This window comes from Porites lutea, chromosome 13 (assembly GCF_958299795.1).
Source record: "Porites lutea chromosome 13, jaPorLute2.1, whole genome shotgun sequence".
Taxonomy (NCBI): domain Eukaryota; kingdom Metazoa; phylum Cnidaria; class Anthozoa; order Scleractinia; family Poritidae; genus Porites; species Porites lutea.
Window position 1 is genome coordinate 2,755,693 of NC_133213.1, and position 27,952 is coordinate 2,783,644.

Sequence of the window (27,952 nt, forward strand, 5' to 3'; positions counted from 1 at the left end):
ACCACGCAAAGCAATTCTTGATAAGCGCCGATCTCGCCTGAAACACAGACGATTTTATGGAAAAAGCGCGACGAAATCGACGTCCGTTGTACAGAGGCTCAGAGCTTAAGCTTCGTCCACACTAATGCGTTTTATTAAAACGCACCATACATTTCGATGCGTTTAGGTCTTCTGTCCACACTAATACGCTGAGCGTTCTCATCAGAAGCGCGTCAATTTGAAAACGCTCTTGAAAGTGGATCAAAACGAAAACGCGTTCATATCGTATTAGTGTTAACTGTCAAAAAAGGTCGAGAAAGCATCAAAATGAAAAAGATGACGTCATAAGTATCACGTGGGTTGTAAAATATCGCAGGCGGGTGTGTTTGTAGCGTGCGCATAGAGTTCAACTTGCGTCACAACGTGTGGACAGTTGAAAACGCATCAAAACGGTAGTGTGAACGCGAATCGATCGACGCGTTTTCGATGACAACGAAAACGCATTAGTGTGAACAGGGCCTTGGGTAAATTCACGTGACTCATGAGTTCATAGCCTCAATTCCTTGTGAATTAAGTTATCAGGAAGCAATTACACAATTATTTCTTTCGCTAGATGAAGAGGAGTCTTTGCTGGATCGTTTTACTTTAAGAACCGCCTTGATGTATTGAATTAAAGCTTTATCCATCCAACTGAGCGGTGAAACGTCAAGAACCCCGCCCTCGTAAAATCCAAGATGGCCGCCATGATAGGTCACGACGAAAAGCGCTGATTCATTGCATTCTAAAAAAAATACAAACGTGAAGAACAGATTTTACCCCAGTGAAAGCGCTAAGGCCCAGTTCAAACATCGATCTTTTCATGTACCGAACTTAACATCGAATAGGCCATTTTCGAATTCCAAAAAATCTCACTTTCAAAACGAGGCTAAGTGCGAAACCTTTGTTGTGAAAATGAGTTTTATTTGCATCATAATTAAAACTCATTTTCACAACAAAGGTTTCACACTTAGCCTCGCTTTGAAAGTGAGATTTTTTGGAACTCGGAAATGGCCTATTAGGTCGACACAAATGACACAAGTTCGACGGTTGATTCAGACGTCGAACTTAATTAGTCGGACTCAATTCATTTGCACGATGTTCAATGGTCTAAAATGCTTACAAGTGAAAACAAATTTTAGTATTTTATGCATTAGGCTGGGCACATGAGAAGTTCGACGTTTGAAACGAAGTCGTTCCACAGTCGAAATTCCCATGTGGGCCACTCGATCTTAATTCATGGTCGACGCAAATTAGACATGTCGGACTTAATTGATTCAAACGTCGATCTTTGTGTACTTAATTGAAGGAATTAGGTTCGGCACATGAAAAGTTCGAGGTTTTAACTGGGCCTAAGAATACACATTTTCACTTGTAAAACAATGAGTTTTACCGACAGGGGCAATACTTTCTCCGCATTTGAGGCGCCCCCTGGTCAGAGCACATTTGACCAACGGAGACGTAAGCTTACCTAACAGCGCTTCAGTCATTTATTCAGTCAGTCAGTCAGTCAGTCGGTCAATCGGACTGTCAGTCAGTCAGACAGTCAGTCCGGCAGTCAGTCATTATAAACCGTTGCAGTGGATGAGAATGTCTACACAGGGCACTACACTTGCCCGCATATTTACATATTGTAAATTAACTTTCCGTTAATCGATCACTTTTGATATGAGTATGAACATCACTGAGACCTCTAACTTGTCTCCTACCTAACGATACTTACTGACGTGATTATGTGGAGTAACAAATAGTTCTTCTGGTACCAAAGGATCATCTAAGGCATTTAACAAAAGCACTGGAATCTTTATCTGCCGAGAAATGAATCCATGAGGTCGAAAAAGAAAACGATTTACGGTCATTTCGCCCACGACCTACGAGTCGTTTCGCCAACGTACGTGTTGGGTCAGTTCCCTAACTGCTTTCGCCTGATCAGTGGCTGTAAGAATGAGGTACAGTGTATATACATGCGTATCGCACTTTTGTGTATCAGGGCTGAGAGAACGAAGCATATACATAAGCGGCGCTCGTTTCGTTTCTTAGCGGAACGACATTAGACGTTAGCGAAAGGGACGTTAGCGAAAAGACTCATAGGCGAAACGACCGGTCACCAAGAAAACAACTGTAACCATCAAGAGTTTCGCCCCATGTAAGGGAATGCGGATTCCAGAATCCTGGAAATTTTTGCTTGTGGAATCCGGGATCCTGGGTTTTGGAATCCGGAATACAGCTCAAGGTGATCCGGAAAGCTACTAACGACTGAGATTGGAGTCCAGAATTCACGTTCTAGCAAAATACTGGAATCCAGAATCCAAGACTATCTTGGATATGTTAGGATAAAAGTTAGGCAGAATCCCATGCTCACACAGTTGAAGTTAGGTCAGCTTGCAAATGCACAAGATGTTACCTGGTTGATATAGTTGCATGAACTGTTCACTGAATAAAACTCGTCCAAATGGTTAAATCCTGCCATTTTCCTGGGTCAGAATAAAAACAACTGGATTAGAAAAATGTTTGCTTCAACAAAATAATTGATCTATGAGACGAGGCCTCAAGACTTGCTTCTATGCAGCCTGTTCCAGACGCTCAGAGTAGAAAGCGGCGTTGCGCCCGGGAGAGCTTGCTAGCAGGCTAAAAGCGGCGCGAAGAAGTGAATTCGAGGGAAAACAGAGAGGGGACTGGGGACAGCGGCGAGGAAGGGTTCCCTCACTCTTCTTTCATTCTTTCCACATTTTCATTTTTTCGCTCCAATCCTCATTTCGCGCCACTCCCTACCATCTGAACGCCCGAAGCCTGCTACCTTCTCTGCAAAACGCGTTGGCGTTGACAATCTACTAAGAAGTGGCCGTAGGCGTAGAAGTACGTGAGGCATTTTTTTCTTAAATCTTCTTCATTTTTTCCTAAAATCTCCTTTTTTCCGCGAATACTCCTCTGAGTCCGGTCTCATGGAGCTTCAGAAGAGGGGAGGGTTACTAAACTCTTATATTCGTATTTTCAATTACCCTTTTTGAAAGAAACTTAAAAAGTTCTGTCATTGGGTTCATTACGAACTCACAGTTTTTTTCTTTTTCTCCAATGAGATCAGGGAGGCAGCGGGGCTGAGCGGGTTACAGCGCTAGACTTGTAATTTAACCCTTTAAACCCTAAGATCAAAATTTGAATTCTCATTTGTTGCCTCTATTAATTTCTTAAAGAAGTAGTGGGGGGAAGTTGATAAAATATCAAGCAAATTCATCTTGTGTGATCATGTCCATAATTCTCATGACCACTCTGTTTTACAAAGCATTGATATGACAGGGAGAAATTTGATGCTGATCACTCTTAGGGCTTAAAGGGTTAAGGCCCCGAGTTCAAGTCCGGACCTGACCGCTAGCTGGATTTGTTCTCAGTAGTCCGGATTTCAAATCCTCGTCGACGCTTTTAAATAGCCAAGTGCTTTGCACCCGGCCAGGTGGTATTCTGAACTTTGTTAAGTTTGATTTAAATAACTTGTTTCAGGCATTTTCTGGGCCCCACTAGCATCAGTGCTTCAAAGACTTCCGAGGGTAAACAAAGGACGTCATTATTAGATCATCGCAAAGGTCGGAGTTCAAACCCCGGTCAATCCTGAATTACATACAGATTCTTTTTCGACCGCCTAGGTTCATCACATAATGGCAACGTTTATATTCACTTTCCTCTGGAAGATTTCAAAATGATCTTTCTAAGCTAGTTCTGGTAGTTTTCTGATTTGTTGATTTTTCAAGAAAAAAAAGCAAGCAAACCACGTACTTAATAAAGACATCATCAAGTTCATCAAGGGAAGACGATGATCGCACATGATGAATGGATGACTTGTGCTTAGGGGAAGTGAAGTTAGGGCCATGGAACAACACCTTCACGTGCCGATCAATAACTTTCTTCATAGTCTGTGTGATGCCCCAGTTGTAAAATCGGCGAAGCCCACCCCAGTCCTGAAGAAGACTCTTTGCCCTGAACGAAAAAACAAACAAACGAACAAACAAACAAATGAAGTGAAACCTCCTTCACATGAAAACTAAAAAAACAGATCCAAGTGTTCACTTTACAGAGATGTCTGTGTAGTAGAGGTAGGGATTGTATGAGGTTTAGTACTACAGTCTAATCTCTCCTTACGGACACCTCTCTATTAAGGACAGTTCGTTTGGTCCCAGAAATGCCAAAAATCATACATTCCCTACCTCTATAATACGGACACCTCTGTAAAGCGGACACTTGGTTCTGTCCCTTTGGTGTCCGTATTAAAGAGGTTTGACTGTATTGGGACCAAAGACAGGGGCACCCAACGTCAACTTTCGGAAAATATCTGTTCGGAAGACGATTTAAGATCTAGAATTTTCGGAACATTTGTTGTAAAATTTCTTGCTTGCTGCCTCTCCTAGGATTTTCGAATATCTAAAAAATGGTATAATTGCCTATTTTTTAACGGATGTTTACCCTAAAAATGTCACTTAGAATATTCGGGAGCCTTTTTTCTAGCTGAAATGTTCGAAAAGGTAAGTTTTAATCCCTATAATTTTCGGATCACTTAGACTTTCAGCTAGGAAATCCGAACAGATGAAAAATTTTTAGGGGATAAAAATATGCCTATATCTACCGTTTAAATACTAAAATACGTTTAACAATGCCATTTTAAGGGGTTTTAAAATATATTCTCGTTGGGTGCCCCTGCAAAGAGCTGTGCTTGGGAGGTGTTTATATCATGGAAGGGGAGATACACCTAAGTGTCCACATCACAGACTGAAATGTCTGCATTATAGAAGTAGCGACTGTATGAAGTTCGGTATCTTTGGGATGAAAAGAACTGACTGGGTGGGGCCTGTATTTATAAATGGGGAGCCATGCCCAAATGACTACATCCCGAAGGTGTCTGCATTATAGAGGCAAGAATTGCATGTATCTTTGGGACCAAAAAACTGTCCATATAGGAGGTGTCTGTATTATGGAATTGGAGACACACCAGTGTGTCCATATCATTGAGGTTTCTGCATTATAGAAGTAGGGATTGTATAAAGTTTGGCATCTTTAGGACCAAGTGAGAACTGTCCATGATAGAGAGGTGTCTCCCTGTATTATAGACTGATGTGTCCATAAGAAGAGGTTTGACTGTAGTTAAGTAGCAAATGGATTTACTTTTACCGTGCTACTGCTCAGTTATAAATATAAGAGGATGGCATCAAAATTTATGTAATTAGGAGGATAAAGGGGTAATGAGCCACAACCAAGTTTTGTTACCAGTTATCCACCATGGAGCAACCTTGTACGGACTTCATAAACTGTTGTTTCTCTACCTTACAATGATATCCTTAAGTAACTTACTTATCTATTATAATAAATCTGTTAATATACATTAATTCTTGGCTTCACACAGTTTTGATAAAAAGGCTGTACAGTAAGGAAGAATGCCATCTGGTACCTTAAAATGTCATATCCTTGGCAAACAGAGATTCCACACTCAAAACACTCCTGCCTGGGTGCCTCCTCACCAAGGTATTTAATAAGAATATTAGCACCCATGGAAAATCCAACACCAATGAGTCGTTTGTGATTGAGAACAGTGGTAAGATGGTTCACTACAGCAGCAAGCTCTTCAGTTCCACCTGACGGGAAAGAGTCTCGCTAATTTTTGATAACTTTAGTTGCATGGGGGTGGAGTGGGGTACTATTTATAATTGGATTAGAGGGTGCTGTAGAATAGTCAGGTAAGAAGGGTGGGGTAAGTGGATGAGAGGGGTGGGGTAATGATAACTTTAGTTGCATGGGGGTGGAGTGGGGTACTACTAATAATTGGATTAGAGGGTGCTGTAGAATGGTCAGGAATGGTCCCATTATGGCTCTTGATGTAGGTAAGAAGGTTGGGATAATGAGTGAGAAAGAGAGGGCAAATGTATGAGAAGGTTGCTGGAGTTTTTCCAAAGGGGGATCACACTGTGTCACACCCAGGGTACTAACCAGATTGGCATGTTGACATCAATGCCGTAGTTTACTAAAAGTGACATTATTTCGTATGAGCAGTGAAAGTAGGGGGAGGGAAAAGCCTAGAAAATAGCTGCAAAAATGAATTAAGTTCCATATAACACAGTGTACTCTATTTTGGTCTCACTGCTCATCAGTCAAAACGTCTTTTAATAAGAGGCGGTGCAAATATGAGGAAGATTTAGTGGAAATAATTTCTTGCATGTTGATGCTACAGATTCGCGCATTTTTGCCACCTGAATTATAGGGACATAAAACAATAAGGGTGGGGGGTCATGGGTACCCCAGGAACCCCCCTAGCTATACCCCTGGGGTTGGTAAGGGATTTAGAGAGGTTGAGAAGGTGGGTGGCAGAGAGAGAAGTGGGTGCAGGACAGCCTGGACATAATGGGTGCAACTTCATTGCTAGTGAATTATCTTCATTCACAATGAAACTTAGCAATAACTCCTAATCAAGACTGAGGATTTAAGATACGGGAGATACAATGTATACAGTTTTATATATTATAATATACATAATCAAAGAAACATTTCATGCAATAAAGCCACGTTTTTTAATTCTTGAAAATAAAGAGTACCATTTTAAAGAACTGCCAAAGAGCTTTGATTTAACTGGTCACTACAATGGATATTTCTGTTATAGAGCCACCTTTTAGGAATCTATCGATGACTTACTCTGCAAGTGAAAGGGTTAATTTAAGGGTTATAAGAAGAAGAGCAAAGTAAAGCATAAATGCCTTTAAATTACCATAAGTAAAAATCCTGGGTGTCGACAAGCTTTCCTTCTTCTTGGCTCCAAGATGATTTAAGACTGCTACTTTAAAACCATGTTGCATGGCGTAGCCAGTAAAAGTACGGACATATTTCGTCTCAGTGCAGTTAGCAATCCCTGGCACTACTACAATAGTAAGCTGTTCCTCCTATATAAAGACATAATTGCCATGAATTTTTGTTTTTTGTCCATTTTAATCAAGGCTCAATTTCACCAGCAATGGAGTTACTGTTGGAGATGCAAGCAGAGTCACAAGAGAGTTAATGACCTTGTGAAAAATCAGAGTAATTTATAAACAGAGTTAAAGGCATGACACAATGGCTGTATGAAGAATCAAAGAGTCTCCAATTTCTTCTGACTCCGCTTATGACTCAATTCTTTAAGATTTAGTGCAAATCAGATTGTCAGAGTTAGAAGCACAAGCACAAGCGGAAGAAGGATAAACCAGTCACAAGGCATGTTCCCACACTTGATTGGCTTAGTTATTCTCCTTCTGTTTTCTACTCCGACAACCTACTTTTTTTTTCTTGATGGTAAGTGACATAGTCCTAGTGGAATAATCAATAAATCTGATTACAACCCTGACTCTGACAGAGTTACTAGTGAAAACCAGCCTTAACTTGCTTTTACTTACCATGGGCCATAGTGCTCATGGTGGAATGAATAGACCTTATTCACGATACCCGCCATCTTTACATGCGCTTAAGGACTGATGGGATAAAAGCTATGTCACGTGGTTTCTTAGGCGGCCCAAAAAAAAAGTAAAAAAAAGTAAAAAATATTGCCAATGCAAGAAATCGTGGTTGAGTTTGTTTATCCTAGACAACAGGAAATGAACACCTTGTCATCTTAAAGACAATAAAGTCAATTATATAGGTGGAAGTGATCATTGTTACTTTTTGTATGCAGTAGCGACTGTAGATGTCCTCATGGTAGACAGTAACGATGTAAATCTTGCCAAAACTTGATATGTAAATTTTGCATGACAAAATTGAAATTGTCGCCTTGTTTTGATAGAATAAACTAACTCAGCCCCAATTACTCGTATCAGCAAATTTTACCACTTGTTTGCCCCCTGAAATACCACGTGACATTGCTTTCATCCCATCAATCCTAGAGCGAGTGCAAAGATGGCGGGTAACTTGAATAAGGTCTATTATAAATGACAAAGTCACAGCTTTGTGTCTCCTAAGTATTATATATTTCTTTAGAAATAACAGAGATAAACTTTGAAAATCTAGGGATTTTTATCACTAGCTTCCTTTGTAAAGTTAAAGTTAAGCCCATTTTTAATTATAAAAACAACACATGAAGTAAGACACAGACCAAGTTGCTGACTGATGATGGACTCTCGTCAGGTTCAAAAATCTCGTAAGTAACAATGGTTCTATCTGCCAGTTGTGTTCGGTGTAAAGTTCCAGTCAGTATTGGACATGATTTACGACCAAACAATGCTGATATAAGGGTCTGCAAGTGTCCATTTTTACCCCAGAGAAGAGGTGGTTGATATCTGGAAAAATTTCAGCACAAACATAATTTATTATCTGATCTCACACTTTCACTGACAAAAGTGGCCCAAACAAAATTTCATTTTTCAAAATAAATGAGAACTCGTATAAACACATTATCCAGAAAGAACACTTTTATGTTATAGATTAGGGCGAAGGTTTCTTTTACTTACTGCCTGGTTACCTGAGTCGTAGTACCAACCCCCACCCTCTAAGACCCCGGGGTCTTGAAGGGCTCAAGGTATGACAAGTTGTCTTAATCGTCTTAAATATATTCCAGTTTTCCAAAAACAATTTTGCTTTGCGATTGATAATAACTTAACTCGCTATAACTATTAAGCTTATTTCACTGAAATTTAATAAATAAAAATTGATAGTGAGCTCAAGCTTACTGCAATATTGCGATCGCTTTTGTAAGCATTTTACCTTACCTTTCAAAGAGGATCGGACATGACAGCAAAACTTCATTTATAAATGCACTTTTAGGAGCGAAAAGTTTGGGTACACGAGGAGAGTCTATCAGATTTAAGATTCGAAAGAAAAGAAACAAAAGCACAGCGGCAAAAGCCAAAACAACAAGGTTCGCCATTGTTGTGTTACAAAATGAGCCTTCCACAATGCGGAATAACTTTAGAATACATGCGCAGGATGCTTCACGCAATATACTCGTTTTTGTAACGCACTTCTCTATTTCAGGCGACGGGCTTCCTCCACCGATTGCTTTGATTTATTTTTTTTATCTTTTATTAACTTACTTATTTACATATTTAGTGGCCGGATTTTCGTGTCCAGCTCATTGTCCAACACTTGTCTAGAGAAAAATCCCGCGACTAAGAACCTGTTACTGTGCCCCCTCTATACAAGAACCGTTTTAGCCTGATATTTGAAACAGGTTCTTATTGTCTAAAATCAATAATAATGAAAAAATTTCTACGCTTGAGCAAATATTAAAGATAGCTCAACAAGTCCAGAATCCACTTTAGAGACATAGGTGTCTTGTCTAGCGGTATTCTCGTTCCCAGAGTATCCGGTTGTTTGTTCAGCGGGGCAACGCCAGCTCATTATATGCAAAAAGTTAAAACGGTCGTTAAAACGTCGGTAATGACGACAATTATTATGGGTTCGTCTCGTTTATTGCCTAGTACGGCTTTTCTGATAATCTTATTTGCGACAAATGTTTGATAACATGCCACACTTTTTGTCGGTAAATGATGCTCTTGATACTTGTCGCAAGTTCTTTAGGTCTACAGTTTCCAAACTTGAACTCAGGTTAATCCGTTTGGAACGAGATTACGCAAAAATGGCCGCCAATAGTTTCCTCCCTTTTTCTTCCTTTCAGTCATCCGGCTAAAAGTTTCATTTCATTTCATTTGTCATATTCTTAATTTATTTCGGATGCAAAGCCATAACGCAACATGCGTCTAACGTAACTGTCGCATGTTTTCAATCCATTAGGTTTGATTAGGTCACATACTAATCCCAATAGTCCTCGGAAAACAGGAGCAGATTAAAAAGGCGAAAACAAATTAAGAGATTTCTCTAGCCGGTTATCAATCAAAGCCGCCTTATCTCTGATCTCCCTTACTAGCTAATACCCTTAACTACTTAATAACGATTATGACGAGGGGTTAGATCTATATCACCTGAGGTGACTGGCTTTTAGTTGAATTTCATATTCGGTAAGCAGACGATATGCTAGCCAAACCTTCCGATTCTAGAAACTCTGACCCAACTTAATTTTGAATCAGTTGCTTTTAGACTGATCAAGATCAGCTAAATTTGTCTGTCTCCGAGACAGTACACGATATATTTCACCACGAATAAAAACCAAAGCCCGTCTTCGTTTCCTGATAAAGCTCAGCTATACATAGGCGTTATGTATAGATATTTATGGCTGACTTGTCTTATGAGCACTAGCTAGGCTAGAAGGCATTACAATGAAAAATATATATCTTCTAAATAACTGAATTGCTAAAAAGTTCATAATGGTCACAGATATAGAGTTTCGACCCTTATAACTTAAAAGGATAACCTTTAATTTACCGCGGTGGAAGTCATAAATTGTGCCTCAGTTAAAACGCCAAAATAGTGTGAAATAGTTTTAGTTAAGTTCTTTAGTATGCAAAATTTCATGCATGGGAACTTAAATGGTTCTAGATTAATCAATCAGTAGCGAAGTGTAACTTTCACTTGTAACGGACGAAGCTAAACAATCGGCACTCTTGCGATGAAAGATCGAAAATTCCTGCATTTACAATCGTAAAAAAACACGCGAACTTTAAACCCCCTAAATTTAAGAAACCGGCTTTAAGTCGTTGACATATGGTACATTTGTCGACTAAATGATACGGCACTCCTGTCATTAAAAAGGACGAAATTTGTGTGCATTTTCAGCCTAATCTATTCTGCTTAATGAGGGTTGATGTACGGTGGAAACTAATGGAACTGTAATGTTATTTGCATGTGCGGTTGCCATTCCTAAACTTGCACAATCGATGACCCTGTAAGCTCTCACTTTGTACTAAGATAATCGAAGCGTTAACATTTAATTGACCAAGACTGTTTGTTGGATACCGGGGCAAAATGTCATGATTGTACGTGACTACATTAGCTCTCAGTGAAGATGAACAATATCTCGGATTTTCACATGAACTGAAAACGTGGATTGAAATCGAAACTTAAGCAAGCTGGGAAAGAACATAAATATGACAAGTGCTTCTTTATCAGTACCGGCGGCATCAAGCGAGTTGGCATTAACTACGATCATACCAACATTCACGACGGATTCACCACAAGGCGAGTCGCCGGAATTCAAGACTTTAAAACTATTTCTTTATTGTACCATTCTTGCCTTCAGTTCATTGGGTAACGGACTCGTTTTCCTCTTGATTTCTTGCAACCGTCGTCTCCGTCAAGGGTCCTCAAACAGATTGTTACTTAACTTGAGTGCGTGTGATTTCCTCACTCCGTTATTGGGTATACCGTTTGACTTGGTGCTCGAAGAACGTGGTTACGATTGGCCATACGGCGAGTTCATGTGCCACGCATTGTGGCCAGCGTCTACATTCACGGCTACAGCATCTGCTCTTACTTTGGCGGCCATTTCGTTGGACAGGCAAGTCATTAATCAATTAACCCCTCAGTTGACTTAATATTGGTGGAGGCAGAAAGCAAAACGGCTGAAGATAACAATAGCAAATTTTATCTTAGGTAATCATGAAAAAAAGTTTAAAAGTGCATCTGAAGAGATTTCATTTGAATGATCTTGAGTGGTCATACCATGAGATTTCGTCAAAAACTCAAAAGTTTTTTAGACTGGAACTTCCTGATTTCATTGTTTGCTCTCTGCGGAAAGTTAAGGGGAAAGTCCAAAATGTGCAACTTATTGATAACATAACGAGAAAGTGCTATTGTATAACTTTTATTGAATATGAAATCAGTACTGACACTAACGTCTCAACGGAGATCAATTCATAGATTTATGACAACTTTTACAGCTAAAAATCTCACAAAACTGCCCTAGATTGAGGGGCTCTGTAACACTTAACCCACTTAAATTCTAGGTCCAGTAACATTAACAACAGGCACTATATATAAAAAATACACATAAACTTTATTTAATCTACCCAGAAAGGGCTTTTAAGGTCCTGCTCAGTGATAGAGCGGTTTTCATTTGAGTGTCGAAAAGTAATTGGTTTTGCACTTTCTACACGATGCGATTGGCTTAAAAGATTCGCGCCACCTTTTCATCCAATCAGAAGTAAAACCAAAGCCAATTGTGACGCGCTCGCATGCATTTTCCCGCGCTTTGCGTCAGCCACATGTAATTACTTCGAGTTTTGATTGGTTCAATGTATTGTCTGTGTCCTATGTGATTGGCCAGAGTAATTACTTTGGTTTTGGTTTTACGACACTCAAACGAAAACCACTCTAGTAGGTTAATACTTGTTTGCGACCAATGTCAATTGCTAACACATGGTTACCATTAGTTTAAAAAATGCTCCAAGGTACCTCTGTCTTTTCGTCCGGCCTGGGCATTACATAATCAGATACTGATGTCAGTAATATTTCGAAGGCAAACGATAGAGAAGCTATCTGTTTTTTTCTTCTTAAAAGTTTGAGACAAATATTGTGTTGGAAATTAAAAACTTGTAATTTACACCTAGTTTAAACCCGCAAATCGTCTTTGAAATCATGGCTACGAACACCCTTTTTTCTAAGTTCTAATTGCATAAAAAAACGTTTTTATTTTTATTTCGTAGGGAGGATTGACAAATATTTCTGGCATTGTAATAATGTAACAAAATCATTATCACCTATTTTAGAGAACGTGCATGCTTAAATCATTAATGACCACTTTCTAAGCATAGTTTTCAACAAGCGAGTAGTTAACTGATACGTTTGTCACATTTTGACGCCTTCTCTTAATTTTTGATATTTTTATAGAGCCGTCCACTCGATGCTTAAGGAATTACCTTTGTTTTAGAAAATAACAGAGGAAAAAAAGTTGTAGCTTCAAAATTTGTGTTAAAAAAAATCTCTCTGTATTTACACTTGGGCAGATCTAAGTCCACCCCGAAAGGGACTCCTATAAGAAGTGACAGGGATGGTCGCCTCGCTTAGGGGTGTAAATTGCAGATTTTGGTCTCAATTAGGGTGTTTCGGACGGAAAATTACTATATTTGCCCATTCAAATACCGCTTAGGGCTGTGCAAAAAGAAATTTGCAAAAAATGCCATAACACTGACCACACAGAAATCTAACGTTTAACAAAGAACACACTCTTAAAGATGTCTGTTTTTGTATGGTCTCTTTTAGGGGTCAGCCACATTGGTCTCCTTTAGGCGGCTTAATTTTAATTTTCCGATGAGTACCCCGCTAGAGTCCACCTTAGGTTAGCCTGTGAACAAGCTCTCTGTTGGGGAAAGGATGAAAAATTCGCGTGGAGAAGGAAGGGAAAGGGTGATTATTTTTTCGCGATTTTTTCACCCTTTCCCCAAACAGAGAGCCTGTTCACAGCCTAGCCTTAGGTTATCTCTGACAATCAAATCAGAGTGTCATTAAGTTTATTCAATGACATCTTTCATGGAAATTACAGTAGACCCCGGATCAATCGTCTCATTGCATGAATATTTCTGTGCGAAAACTAAACTGGTTTTGCCAGTGTCCTCTCCGCTTGACTCGCTTTTATCTACACCGATGCGTTTTTAATTGACTTTTCTACGCGTTTTGGTCTTACTCGTCCATGCCAAAACGATTATATTAAAACAGAGGTTTTTGAAAAAAGACTCTCGCAAAAAGAAAACTTCAAAAAGGCTGACGTGACAGCTACTCATTCATTACTTGGCGAAAATAAACGAGAGCATCACTACACGTCCGTGAATAGCCTGAGGACAAGAGCGTATCGCAAGATTCGTCGACGGCTTAGTTTGAACTGTTGCAAAAACAAATGTGCAAATGCTGGGACATTGAGTCTAATTTCTATTCACTTTTGTTAATACTCAACCCCCCTGGGGGGTTCTCAAAAAGGTTTTATACGGGGTGACTCCTCCCCAACGTCTAACCCCATCACCCTTTACTATACACTTTTGAAAGAAAAGGTACCCGGCCCTCTCGTATACCTTCTTAATTGATAAATGGTACCCCTTTCACTGGTATAACTAGTTCAGAACTTTTTATCCCTCTAAGTTAACTGTTGTAAATGCACTGTCACTTTAAAATAAGAATAAACCACAGAACAAGAACGTTTTCTCGACTTTTTTCACAGCGATAATAAAATACTTCTGTAAGCTCCTTTGGGCCCTTTACATACGGAAATGACAGTTTCCTACCCTTTAAGATACTTCCACTAGTAAAATCTTTGCACTTTCATCTGACCGAACAGCGGTGGATCCAGAAGACGAGCCCGGGGGGCCCGCCTCCTCCTTCTTTTTAAAAGTGAGGCCCAAAGAGCCGAAAAAAAAATTCTTTAGAGACCGCCCACCCCCCCCCCCCCCCACCCCTTATCTTAAGGCCTGGATCCGGCACTGCCGAAAACCTATCAAAGGTTCCCCTTTGAGGGTGGAGACCTACGTCACCCCTTATAGGGCATTTTAGGGAATCCTCCCCGGGAATCAAACGGAGATTTCCTAAAACGCATCAGTATTGGAAAGAATGAAATGCTGGTTTTATCTAAATTCTGATACAAAGTTTGTTTCTTTAACAGATTTCGCCTCCTAATGCATCCCTTCATTCCGCGACTCACCAAAAAGCAAATCAAGTTCGTCCTTATCAGCGTTCACGTGTTATCTCTAGTCATAATTATACCTTATGTCAGCTTCTTAAAACTGGAAGATCACGAATGCATCGAACAATGGCCTCAGCTTGGATACAGACAAGCTTACACCGTTGTACTATTCTTGGCCCAGTATGCTCTACCTCTTGTCTTCATGACAACAATGTACACCATTGCCCTGGTCAAACTTTACAACGTCACAAGCAACACGAGTCAGATGCGTATGGAATCTCAACACCCTCGTAGAGTTTCGGCAAATCGTCGGAAAATTTCTGCTAGTTCTCAGTTCTCTGAGACGAATAACAACGCAGCGGGAAATGGTAAGAAAAACCCGATTCGAAAACTCAGTTCGCGCGTTGCTCACACAATGTCGCGCGGGTTTGACGCCGAATCCAATGTTCGCGTGACGAAAATGTTTATCGTTATAGTTGCAATCTTTGCCATCTTTATGCTTCCTAACCAAATAGTATGGCTCTGGATGGATTTTGGAGCGGGAAATGATCACATTCGGTTAAACGTGATAAAAATAGTCTGCTGGCTATTCACCTACACCAACTGTGTGTTCAATCCTGTGATCTTTGTCATATTTTGCAAAGAATTCCGCACAGAGATTTTGGCATTTCCTAAAAGACTTTTGAGGAAGCCCAGGCAGCGGTTAAGTATATCAAGATCTTCTGTTCCTGCCGCCGACCTGGAAAGACGGCGTTGCGAGCTTGGTCGCCTGTCTTCGCCTGCCAGCCTATAGAGTTTAAATGAAAACGAGTAACGCCTTTGGGAGACAGCAGCTGGCGTATCTGGAATTTAGAATTGCATGCACAGTTTTGGGTTTACGTGGTATATTTCTTTCAAACCATGTTCATTTAAATTAAGAGCGCATGGCAAAGCTGGGAATGAAATAAGACAAACCATAGTTCAAAAGCACTAATGTAGGATGATTTTTCACGGTTGCTACGAGCACTGTTCATAACGATGGCTGTTGCTCTAGGACTGCTCTTGCATGAGCTTGGCTCCCTTCGCTGTGTGTTCACCAATCTTTCGGTTTTTCTGGGAGGCGTTCTTACCGTAGTCGGGGCAGTATAAAGAAAGGTTTTACAGAAAGGATTGTAATTGTCGAACAAAACATCTATATAGTAAGAGCGAGAGTTTGCGTGTTCTGGACACTCCTTTTCAAGAAGTTCTTGTACACAATTCTTTGCCTTTGAGTACTCCCTGGAAAGAATAAAAGAAAAAAGGGCATCCTTGTTATCGAGTTACTCGCAGAGGAACCATATTTATTACTTGCGCTTGATTTACTGAAATTCTAATGAAATTTTATAGCCCGTAAAAGTGCTGTCTTCGATTTTTTTTACTTTTATTTTCAATTTGTTGCTTTCTGTGCAATCTATATCAAGCGAAATACCAGTCACCCAAAAATGCAGAGTATCTGGGCTCAAAAACTCTAATGATCAAGCTATTCCGTCTCCGTGAAATTTCGCCTGTACAACCAGGCACAAGTGTCAAGTTTTCAGACAGCTTATTCGACTTTCACCTGACAGCCATTTTAATAGCTAGTTCAGAGAATGGTGAGCATGGCGATAAGCTAAAACTTGAACTGTCAGTAACAAGACTGTGTGGTTCATTTTTAATGGCGCGCGTCTTGCCGAAGGAAACTCAAGGTGATTGTCATCAGTTGTACTTACTCGCAAAGTGTGGTGTCAGATATGTTGTTACGAAATTTCGCGTGGAAATTACGCAGACATTGCTTGCCTCTCTTGTATTGTCCACAGAGAATTAATGACACTGGTATCACTAAAGCGCCATTGTGACAATAAAACTGTTTTCTGAACTTCAGCCTTACGTCTATGTCAATCCATACATCTTGTCGCCAGCTATATTCACAAACTCGCGTCACGTTTTTGATGCAACTGATAAGTGTTTCAAAATTATCACTGCAAAATTAAAAATATAAAGTAATGAAAGATTTTGAGGCTTATTAAGTTTGTTTTAAGCTCAACACAGCAATCAGGAAGACAAGGGCGCTAGTTGGTTGAAACTGCCACATGGCCACCTGTGCTATGACTCAGTTATTTGCATCCCCCGAAACCCAGGTCGCGACAGCCAATAAGCGCGAGAAAATGGCGCCAGACAGCCTTGAAAACTTTCTTCGCGCTGCTTTTTTCCCGCCTACTGAATGCTCCTGGGTTTCCAAGGATGGGTAAGCTGTTATTCATTATAATCCTTTATCTGTCTATAAGCTTATAGCTGCAGTTGATAAGGATAGTAGTGCTGACCAGTCAACTATCGTGAGCCCACAGTCAACTCTCTGTTAATGGAGACTATAAGACGGACACTTCGCTGAAACGTCACGGACACCTAGTGTTGGTCCCTGCCAGTTCCTTTACTCCTTTTAGTTACCTCTCTATAAGACGGACATCCCTCTGAGGTAAGATATACCAGGAGCCAATAACCCGGAGTGAGCAACTTCCATGCGCTCGTGTCAAGGACCAGTTTATTTTTAGAACGGTTTTGGCGCGAGTTTTGAATATCATTTCAATTCCACAAACCAGTCAGCAAAACCTACAGCCCTGAAAACGATATTTTTTGCCTTTGAATAACGTTTAGTTTTCCTTTTTGTTATCTTATATTTCGAATGCGCTCAAAGACATGGTGGAGATTATATTTTCGCCGGAAGAAGTGACCTAAAATTACTCGTATGATGCAAGCCAGCTGTTAAGGTCAGCTGCTGTATTTTTTTTTGTGTCTATTGATGGCCAGAAGAGGTCTGGAAAAATAAGAATAACACACAAAAACGGAGAGAAAGTTTGGCGGGATAGCCTTTACTCCCCTTTTGGGGCTTAAGGTGCACAAATTTGGAAGAGCAGAAATTTCCAGAAACCAATATATCTTTTCTTTTCAGGTGCAAGACAGCCTTGTCTTTGTACAGTGCGTGTCAGGCGCCGGTTATTTTTTTGGTCAATTGTTATAGAGCGCGCGAGCGAAACACGCGTGAAGAGGAGAGGAGCCTACTCTCCTTTTCTCCCCGCGTGCGCGCGCGCGTCCTCGAAATTTCCCTCTTTGCCCTAAAAACCGGCAACTGCTAGCTACGCATGCGCAAGCTGTAAAAGATGTGAAATGCTAGCATCGTGTAGAGAATTGCATACGTACCTACAGTTTTTCATGAGACCCATTCTCAGACCTTGATAGAAAGGCACTTCACAATACATACGCGTTTTGTATAAATACATGGGAAAACTGCATAAGCCCACGCTGACGGTGCTGTGATAGAAGACTACCGTTAAGACTGCGAAAGAAATGACAATTAAATAATACGTTATGGAATAAACTTCTTCCTTTGCTGATTGGGTGAGGAATGGTTCCTTAGACTGCAAAACAGTCGCGTTTCTTTCTTCAAATCGATTTTGCAAGGCGTGAAGCACCGGCGCGATATTTCCGCGCGAAGGGCGGAGAACTCACACGCGCGTATAATCGGACGTGTTAGTCCCTGTTTTTACCCTCACTCCAGACCTTTCCTTTCACCGCTTGCGCGAATGTGATTTAACCTGTTTTGCAGTCTACTGATTGGTATACGTTAATCATGATATAATACCAATGACCCTATAATACCAATGACCCTCCCCCCCTTCCCTGACAAGGTTTTTCCTGACTTTGCCACTGGATAGTATGTTACTTCTGGCTGAAATGGGGGCTTTTCAGACTGGGGCGGGACGGGGCTTATTCAGTAGCGGCTGTGGTTATGCAAATTTTCACTTTGCGCTGTTCATTCATATCGAGTAGGAAAAATATGGGCATCTGGAGGCAAATGAATTTTGAAGAGTTGGCGACTCTTGAATGCTTTCTTCACTTTGATAAAAAAATACCTGCTTCACTGAAGTAAGATTAACCCCTCAGGGCGTGGTCGTATTTATAAAGTGGATAAAGGCATATATAATTTCTTGGCTAGTAAAATAGACCTGGAGGGTTATTGGGGAAAGACGGGTTTAAACTGCTGGGCTTAAAGGAAAGAAATCAAAGGCAACCTGCAACTTGATTGAGTTAGCCGTGAGGAGCGTGTTACTAGACAAGAGTCAAACAAAGGAGTTAAACAGTCATGGTCACCAATTTCTGCCGGTACTTCAAAATCTAAACAAAGATTTAATTACGGCGTGCTGTTGTTCCTAGCTTGTGGATTAGAATCAGGAAATCATATAATATTAGCTATATCTGTGACATGTATAAGTGGTCGATTTCAAGAAAATTGTCCTTTGTGCCGGAGGAAACATCGAGGATATGGAAATTCATGTGAGGAGGATAATGTGATGAGGTAAAGTATTGAAAATCTGCTCTAAATTCTAAAACAGAACATAAAACATCTGCCGGCTTTCATTTTCATGAGACGACATTCGATTTTTTTAGCAGTTATTTCTTGGTGAAACAAATGATTTTGTATTCTCTTTGGGAGCGCTGAACCTTCGCAATGCCAGTCAAGAATTTCACACTTTTGTACTTCATAGAATCGTATGCATCATTCCTCAATACCCCTTAACGGGCTTTTTCAATTAGCGAACGGTGTCCCCTCCCCGAGGGTGGACGCCTTCACGGGTCTGTCTGATTACAGGCCCAAAGATGGGGGGGAGGATGGGGTGGGAGGAACTCCCTATAATAACCTATACGGGGAGACTCCGCCTGAAGTGGGTACATTTTTCGGGCTTCAAGTATATGAAAGGGTAAGGATTTCACTTGTTGAAGTATATGAAAGGAGGAAAGGGTAGAAAAATCTGTCATTTCGGTCGGTAAAAAAGCCCAAAAGAGCTACCAGATTCAATTTATGTCTGCGGAAAAAGTCGAGAAAACAATATGTTTTATTTTCTTTTTTCATATTTAAAAAATGGTGCAGATCTAAACAAGGTATGTGAAAACGGCTAATTTGTCAAAAGAGGGTATACGAAAGGATTTCTGTCAAAAATGGTATATAAAAGGGTAAGTGGTTGGACTTAGGGGCGGGGCCCCCCATATAAAACTTTGTTGATCGTGGGTACCCCCCGGATTACAAGTAGCACCTGCGCACATGATTTTGCCTGTAACAATTAACGTCTATCCTCCGCCGAATTCTCTCCACGAAATGTTACTAAGTAAATGATTACATTTAATTAGTTGCCATCTCACCCAAGATGATACGGTATTTTGTATTGAGTGTCTCGTCAAACGTTTTTGATGGTTTTTATTTTTTCATTTGGAAGAATCTAGTTCCTCCACTGACCATAGTGGGGGATTGTTCGTCTGAAAGGGAGTTATGTTTCGTTATGAGCGGGTGATATTGGATTTAACGATAACAAACCAATGTATTTTTACAACAGACAGAAGCTTGTATACAAACACTTTGTCGTTGAATGACAAAACAAAAAAGTGAAGCCGTATGGATGAGGAGTTGTAGAAGCGTCAGTTACTGTCAAGTAACTTTGTGAAAACAAATTATTGCCGGTTTTCGAAAACCACTACCCTTAAGAATTATGTCCAAAATTTATTAAAGGGCACAAAGCAGATTAACTGACTTTAAGTAACAGGAAATATATAATATTCTTTTAGACTCTGAATCAGTCTGAATCCTATGGCTTCTGCTAGATTTTCAAGAAATATTAAAGGTATTTCAAAAAAGAAAATCACTCGGACTACATGTAGCACTTTTTGAGCAATTTATGAAGTTTTATAACAAATTTTCTTCGATATTTGGTGCGTTTAACATTCATGGTATGATATATATCCACCTGAAATATTTTAGAATCTGCCGGTTCAAACATCACTGGAAGATAAACTTTTCAAATTATTTTTCTGACCGCTCTGAAACGTTGTGAAAGAGCTTAATAAAAAGAAAACGTCGCCGGAACGCGACCATCATACAGCTGAACTTTGGCAATATACTGCCAAATGAAAAAAAATCAGCGGTTATGGAAAATATCAAATTGTAATGATTGCAATTACCGTAAACTAATATAAAACTCGTCAATAATAACTCATTTTTCCAATTCCTTTTCGTTTTCGCACACTTAGCGACTTCGATTATAATTATAATTCCAAGAAAGTTTTAATAATATATATTGCCGTAAAATATCTTGCTCTCTTTAGTTGCTTCGTGTACAGAAGGAAACTTCGTAAAACAATTCATATCGGATACAGACAGAAAGTTCAGTTTAATTTTTGCATTTTTCAGCGGGTATGAGTGCAGTCTTACTGGTACCAGCATTTTTGCGATCGTTCACGATCTTGTACTTTGTTCAATTTTTATCGTGTTCTAGTTTCTCTAGTAATTTAAAATATGTATTGTGTTTGACTTTCTATCTCGGGCCAGTATCATGCAAAGCCCATGTATTGTCTTTATCTTTGATTCATGTTAGTGTGGTGTAAAACTTACCTATGCTAAGACCCAGTAGTGAAAATGCGTTGCGATGATTCGGGTTCATTGTAGCAGCAAGCGGCCCTAACCTTCGTTGGTAAAACTAATTTCAAGTTCATTTTTCAACAGAAGACATGTTAATAATGTGGTAGGACATTAACTGATCTTCCCGTGAGATTACCTAAAAAATGATGGTATCACTACTTTCAACTAAGATCGAAATAATTTGTTACTTCGTTGTAAACGGGTTAATTCAATGCAACTTATCAATTGTAAGATTGGTGGGAAACCGCGTTAACCAAGCCGCTTCGTGTACAGAAACATAAACAAAAGAGATCACCGTGACCATTAATTAAGACCTCTGTCCTTAAATTTTATTTCTAAGAGCTCGACTTGAGCGTACCAACCTGCAGAAGAAGAAGAAGAAGAAGAAGAAAGCGTCTGGTTCATTGTTATCTTTTCAAGTTCGTTCCCAGTGTCTTCCTTCCCGTTCGTTGCTCCTTCGATAAAAATAAGCGGAGAGGCCCTGGAAAAAAGGATAAAGAGAATTGATAATACATTAGGGAGCTTAAGCAACGACGACGAAGACGTCAGCAAGAACGGCAAAAAAGCAACTGGTTAGATTGGCACAAAAACAACTTTGCTCGTGCATCACGCCTTTTTGTATATTTCTTTGCCGTCACTGCACGACTACGACGTGAAAATGCCCGTTTTCTCGTTTTGTGGAGGACGTGAAGGCAAGACTACGACTTTCTTATTCTTTTCCTGAACTTCGATACAGTCTTTTAGAATTCAACTCCAGAAAAAATGCCAACATTTGAAGAACTTGAACGAGATGGAATAAGCGCGATAAAGTTTGAAGCAGGGCAAATTCACTTTTTAAGTGACGTTTACGTAGCTGTCGCCGTCGTTGTTGCTTGAGGGTCCCCAATAGGTTTTCCGGGATACGGGATATCCCTAGTTTGAAGCTCGGGATTCGGGATTGTAAAGCAAAATCAGGGAGGGATTCGGGATTAAAAGTATGCGCGGGAGGTGGGATGCCAAAAATAGCCCTCGGGATAACGGGATTGCTCGAAATCTTAGGTCGGGATTACGGGATTGAAGAACCCTATTGGGGACCCTCTTGCTTAAGCTCCCTAACCATTTCGACGTCTCCTATTTCCCTTGTTGCTCAAGTTAAAGTCACTTCTCCTTGATCAACAAAGGAAGTAGAAAACGTCTGCATGCAAAGTTAGCTGATTTCTCCACGTAATAAAAAACTAGAAATATGTATCTTGCAAGGACCTTTGTAAGAACTGCTCATGTTTTAAAATGGCGCCAAAATAGGCAAGAGCGCTTTTTAATTGAATTTGTTTATTTCACTCTTTTTGTACATAATTTTTGCATTCTGCATAATTTTTATGCCATCCACAAGTCACGCCAACTCATACGTAACTCATTCCGTCTTTGGCTGTGGAAACCAGATGCAAATTAACGATGGCAAGTCTGCATAGCAAGCATTTAAATTTCCTGTTCGTGACCACTGCGTGCTTCCAGTGTTTTCTTGTCCGAGGTCATGCTTCAGATCCCTTGCTAATGTTTTCTTTCTTTACTTAACCCAAGCACAGAAATCAATCAAGCGCGAAGTATTCCAAATAACGTCACGGCGTATGGACACACGGCTGAGACGGTTAATCGAAAATCGGGAACGTTTTGGGACTCCCAGCAACTCCAACGAAAACGAAAATGCAGCCGTTATCGGAGAAAACGACAAGCTGGATGAACGTGTTGTGTTTTTATATGTTTGGGACGCTTAGTTTCTTCAACCAGGAGTTGTTATTTATCGCATCGCAGGACATTCTTAGCGGCCGAAAACTTCCGACAGCCACTATACTTGTGTGTTTTGTAACCCCATTGATGATTACCAAAATACTTGCTCCCTGGTTTGTACAGAGAATACCTTATGTGGTAAAGACTTGTATTATCGCGCTGGACATGGCCCTTGGGCTAACGTTGATCGTTTTTGTTGAAAACATGGAAGTGAAGTTATTGGGAATTTGTCTGAATGCAATAGCTACTGGAAGTGCCGAAGTTGTTTTCCTTGGACTGAGTTCGTTTTATCAGCCGATATGTATCAGTTCTTACGTAGCGGGAACAGGCATGGCTTCGCTTTTCTCGCCTCTATATTACAATGGTAAGAAAAATTAAAATATTATATTCGTTTATATTCTCAATATACGCATGCAAATACTGGGAAACCGACGCGCTTGAAAACAAAGCAAGTGTGAGGCGAGAGTGAAGTGTCACTTAGTGTGGGCATGGGGGCAGGAGATTCATGATATTTTAAGAGCGCAAATAGTCATCATTCCTGAAGAAAATAAATTTTTTACTCCCTTAGATACTTGACTTTTCGGTGACAGTAAAAAGGGGAAATCAGTTGGTGGAATGGTTTGATTATGAGGAATGTAATTTATGCAAAGCATCTCAAAGCGGAAAAAATATTTTCGGCGCCGGGTGAGAGGGGTGGGAGGATGGGGGGGGGGGGGAGGGAGGGTGGCACTTCTTGGATCCTATAATAGCCCATACGGGAAGGCTCCGTCTGAAAAGGGTACCTTTTTCAAGCTTCAGGTATATCAAAAGGTAGATAATTCTCGAGTTGAAGAATAAGATGGGGTGGGAAAATAAGTCATTTGATCAAAATATTTCGAAAAGGCGCACTTATGGCTTTATCATTTTGATTTAGTATGTATGACCGCGACATAAAGACTTCCTATTTGAACGATTTATTCTTGTTAAGTTTGTAAGTTAGAGGGGCACCATTTTTCAATGGAAGGTATACGAAAGGGCCGGCGCCTTTTCAGTCAAAAATCGTATATAAAAGGGTAAGGGTTGGACTTAAAGGGGAAGCCTCCCCGTATTGAACTTTGCTGAGTTGTCCCCCCGGGTTTCGACAGCACTCTTATCATAGTTTCCTTTGCTGTAAATAGAAGACGTCAGCACGCAAGCTTTTATGGAACGACCAGGCTTTTTAAAAGTTTATTCGAACACAAGGATTCAAACAGACGCAGTTTACCTAAAGTTTAATAAAATTATAGAAAATGACCAAAGTTCGGGCTCAAACGAGAATGTTAGGTAACTAAAAGCTATTTTTGAAAAACTGGGGCCTCGAGTCAAGCAAGCGGGTATTGAAAGGAGTTATTGAACGCATATGAGGACGACTCATAACTTAAGTTCAATACAGACGACGCCAAAATTATGGTATTCTAAATAATCTTGCCTGCGGCTACGGATAACTTGATGAGATTGTTATGTCGCCGGGTACTCAAAATCATAATAGGCTCCTGTGTGAGAATGAATAATTACGTACTTGATAAGGTAACCTGTGACAAAAGAGGAATGATCTAGATGAAAGAGAGCTGTTCCTCTGTAGATTAGCTTTTTCCATTGATAATTGTTTTGCACAGGCCAACCAGACACTATGGCAATCGTCGTTTGTATTTGAATTTTACAACCGAATGTATAGTGGAACCTCGATATAACGAAGGGCTAAGAGACTGGCAGAATGTGCTCGCAATAACGAGGTTTCATTTTATGGAGGTTCTTTTCCATATATTTTACTATTGTTGGGGTAATTAATTCGAGGTTTCACGTTTAAAACAAAATGACTTTGAAATTGCTCGAGAAGCGAACGGCAGGCTGTCAACGAAACAAAAAAATCACAAGGTAGTCATTTTTATTTCGAATCTTTTAAAAACAAGGAATTTACTACGTATTTTATTTACTCCTATGAATTCTCCTATCAGAAATTCAAATTCGAACGACTCTCATAGAAACTGGGTACCCTAGAGCTTGGCCAAACCGTAATCACTGGCCTCTCCCCGTAGTCTCTTCTTCCCTTTGTTTGAATGTATCTTTTTTCTTTTTCTTTAGCACTCACAACATGGAGCTGTGTCTCACCTAAGACCGCTATAATGATCACAATTCCTTTCCCTGCATTATGGTTGGTATTTTATGCTATTTTAGACAAGAGCTACATATCAAATGGACCACAAGGCGCTCAAAAACGCACGGAAATAAAGTACACGTCCCTGAAAAACTCACCTGACGAGTCAGCGAACCGGCCCACTACGATAGGTGGAATATTCTCATGCACAGAACAGTTGCGTATCGCATTTAAAATCCTTCCTTTTATCCTCTCACTATTTCTAAGCTTCTTCGCGGAGTATTTGTCAAATTCGTCCGTTATCACCAGCATCGCATTCCCAGACTCAAAGCTGCATCCAAGAGACCACTTTCTCGTATACTTTCTATCATACATGCTTGGCAAGTTCGTGGGTAGGAGTCATCTTTTTATATTTTCTTTTCTGCCTCCCGAGGCAACGGAGTTCCTGATGTGTGACAAAACCTGGATATTTGCAGGTTGGTATTAATTATAAAATATTTCAGGGATGGGTACGGATTGCAACACTGACCTCAACAGCTCCATGATATTGGGATTATTTTAACCATAACAATAAACCACACGGAATTTGTAACAATCCAGAAAATGAGAAATTTGTTTAAGTCACGAGTCCATGACGTCATTTGGGGTGGGCTTTACGTCGCAATAGTCCTCAAGGTAGTTTTCTCTTTTCCCCCGCCGCCATATTGGATAACGAGAAGACCCTGGCGACGAGGTTGGTCGCAATAGTTGATTGGCCGGCGCGCTTTGTTCCATCCTTATATCAGTAGAATGCCCAAAAAGGGCCGAGTGAATTAAAATTAATAGGGCAGTACTAAAATTTGCTGATCGAATGAAGGACATCTACCGCAAAGATGTTGTTTAGTCTCCACATGCGTTAATTAGCCCACGAACGCTTTTCTGTTGTCCGGCTAATCTTGGTGCAGCCGTTTCTCCTTGCTCCTCGTCGCTAAGGACGTTTTGTCCCTGGCGGCGAGGAGCTAGGAGAAACGGCTGTATTCGCAGGCTAATCTTGGTGGCGAAGCTTGCGTGGCAGGCGCGAAAAATGGAGGGGCTGGGAGATAACTAGTGAAAAAAGTACTATTAGTGAGTGGAGTCAGGAGCCAGGGCTCAGGGCTCCTGGTAGCCTCCCACGCAGGCGTTTTTAGGGGAGCTCGTCTTTTGTCCCTCCCCACAAAGGGAGGGGAGAGGATGAAAAGCGAGCTCCCCTTATAAACGCCTGCATGGGAGGCTAGGCTCCTGGAGGAGTCAAACTTTCTTTGCTTCTTTTGGTTCTCTTTTATCGGTTTTACTTTGGAAGAGAGGATGGCAGGGGTGGTGTCCGTATCCCCCTTCCAACAAAACTGAAATTTTTCTCCCAGTAAGGCCAGATCTCTTCGCATGTGCCGAATTAAATAATAATGAGTAAAATCTGTTGCCCTCGCTTGTTTGCTTTAGATTCGGAACATGTGAAATGCGACGTTTGACCCGGGCCTTCGACCCCGAATTTAAGCTAAATTCGGTTCAAATATCGTAAATGTTTAAACCTTAGGATATTCAAGAATTTTGCGCACATTTTAATAAATTCAAGAATTAACATCCCGGTTATTGCTGTTTCAGTTTTGGAAATGGGACACCTGTTGTTTTTTCTGTTTGAGTCTTGGTACCACTTTCTTCCGTCTATTTGGATAATGGTTGTCCTGTGCTCTACCTTGGGCCTCGTCGCCGGAATTATAGTAGTACAGTCGCCCCATGCCGTCTCGCGAAATGTCTCGCCCGAGGAGAAAGAGTTTGCCCTGGGACTGCTAACTATTGGTAATGGTGTAGGAGGATTTTTGGCTGGTTTGGTGGGTTTGGCTGTGGAACCATACCTCACAAACAAATGCAAAGTGCATTTCTCCGCTACTAAAGAATTCTGCTTTACGAGGCTTCGGAATGCTACAGGATGGGAGAATAACTTTCATTGTTAATTTTTTATCTTAACGTCCGGTTTCCCGAGTATCGTCCTGATCTGCCTTCATATGACGCGCACTGCGCGGGGTCTCGAGGGGAATGCTAGGGAGAAAGCGAGAAAGAGAGACTCTTCTCCTGTTTCTCTTTCGCAGGGATAGGGATCTCAGACGTTCTTAGGGGTTCGTCACGTGTTCCTGGGGCAGGAATGCGTGACGAACCCCAAAGAACGTCTGCGTGAGAGGCTACATGACGATTGCCCAGTTCCAGTATCCAAGAGAGTATCGCAGTTGTGTAGTAGAACGTGATTGCGTGCGTCTTGTTTTCGCTTAGCTGTTTTATTTTCGCTACGTCCCTACTCTCCGAGAGCCTGGTACCGGCTTACTGACGACGAACCACTATCTGCCGCTGCGATGCCCCGGGCGGGGGAGGGGGGTACTCAACAAACGTTTATACAGGGAGGCTTGGCCCCGAGGTCCAACCCCTTACCCTTTTATACCATTTTTGAACTGATGAAATCCCTCCCCTTTCGGGCGGAGCCTCCCCGTATAGATCATCATAGGGAGTACCCCCCCCCCCCCTCGGGCTACGATTAACTTATTGAGCAGATACACATCAGTCTCTGTTGTTTATTACTGAGTAGTTTTGTAATAACTGGTCAAAATGCTGTTAAGGAATAAAAGCACTACGGTCTCTGACCAGCATTTTTAATAAAAATATGGAGAAAAATGAAGGCAGCTTGTGTTGAAGGTTCCTACCGAGTATTTGTCTTATAATCATTCATTTTTCCCCGAACCCACACATAAAATCACTTAAGGTGATTCCATATGTAAAAGAACCTAACATACATTTTAGCTAAAACTTGGTACACTGATGTAACAAGTCAAGAAGATGATAAAAAAGTAATAAAAAGTGGAGGTCACCGTGCTCGTTTTGACGTCACAATGCTGACAAATACGGCTATTTAGGACCCTTTTACAAAAACCGCGGGCAGCGCAAAACTAGACAAAAAGGAGAAATTTTTTCGATGATGCATGTGACATCACACAGAATTTGACTTTAATGTATTGTTTATCCGCTTACGTACCAGAAAAATGCCTTTTAATGCCCTTGTTTTTACTTTACGCTCCAAAGTAGAATTAAATTGGACGCGCGC

At 40.7% G+C, this 27,952-nt stretch overlaps 4 protein-coding genes across 4 annotated transcripts in view; 2 read left to right on the plus strand and 2 right to left on the minus strand.

Moving 5' to 3' along the window:
* The window catches only part of LOC140922953 (monoacylglycerol lipase ABHD2-like), a 10,368-nt gene extending 1,493 nt beyond the window's left edge, over positions 1–8,875 (minus strand). Inside the window, exons 1-8 of the mRNA XM_073373001.1 lie at positions 8,718–8,875; positions 8,105–8,288; positions 6,755–6,926; positions 5,447–5,630; positions 3,784–3,984; positions 2,420–2,489; positions 1,739–1,823; positions 1–760 (exon numbers count right to left, since the gene is read on the minus strand). The exon at positions 1–760 is cut by the window's left edge and continues 1,493 nt beyond it. Coding sequence (XP_073229102.1) covers positions 558–760; positions 1,739–1,823; positions 2,420–2,489; positions 3,784–3,984; positions 5,447–5,630; positions 6,755–6,926; positions 8,105–8,288; positions 8,718–8,875 — 1,257 coding nt within the window. The 3' untranslated portion in view covers positions 1–557. The remainder of the gene's footprint in view (positions 761–1,738; positions 1,824–2,419; positions 2,490–3,783; positions 3,985–5,446; positions 5,631–6,754; positions 6,927–8,104; positions 8,289–8,717) is intronic.
* A 1,918-nt stretch (positions 8,876–10,793) lies between these two features.
* On the plus strand, positions 10,794–15,405 carry LOC140923241 (gastrin/cholecystokinin type B receptor-like). Its single transcript, XM_073373327.1, has 2 exons — positions 10,794–11,401; positions 14,492–15,405. Exons 1-2 carry the CDS (start codon positions 10,992–10,994, stop codon positions 15,303–15,305), a joined length of 1,224 nt encoding a protein of 407 aa, XP_073229428.1. The 5' UTR covers positions 10,794–10,991; the 3' UTR covers positions 15,306–15,405.
* LOC140923581 (uncharacterized) lies at positions 15,313–20,994 on the minus strand. The gene is made up of 4 exons (XM_073373656.1): positions 20,946–20,994; positions 17,705–17,840; positions 16,240–16,488; positions 15,313–15,769 (listed from the first exon to the last, which is right to left on the minus strand). The coding sequence occupies exons 1-4, from the start codon at positions 20,992–20,994 to the stop codon at positions 15,421–15,423; spliced, it is 783 nt and encodes a 260-aa protein (XP_073229757.1). The 3' UTR covers positions 15,313–15,420.
* Positions 20,995–22,300: 1,306 nt separating this feature from the next.
* LOC140923390 (uncharacterized) lies at positions 22,301–27,403 on the plus strand. The gene is made up of 3 exons (XM_073373478.1): positions 22,301–23,100; positions 24,837–25,325; positions 26,467–27,403. The coding sequence occupies exons 1-3, from the start codon at positions 22,653–22,655 to the stop codon at positions 26,814–26,816; spliced, it is 1,287 nt and encodes a 428-aa protein (XP_073229579.1). The 5' UTR covers positions 22,301–22,652; the 3' UTR covers positions 26,817–27,403.
* Positions 27,404–27,952: the final 549 nt, after the last annotated feature.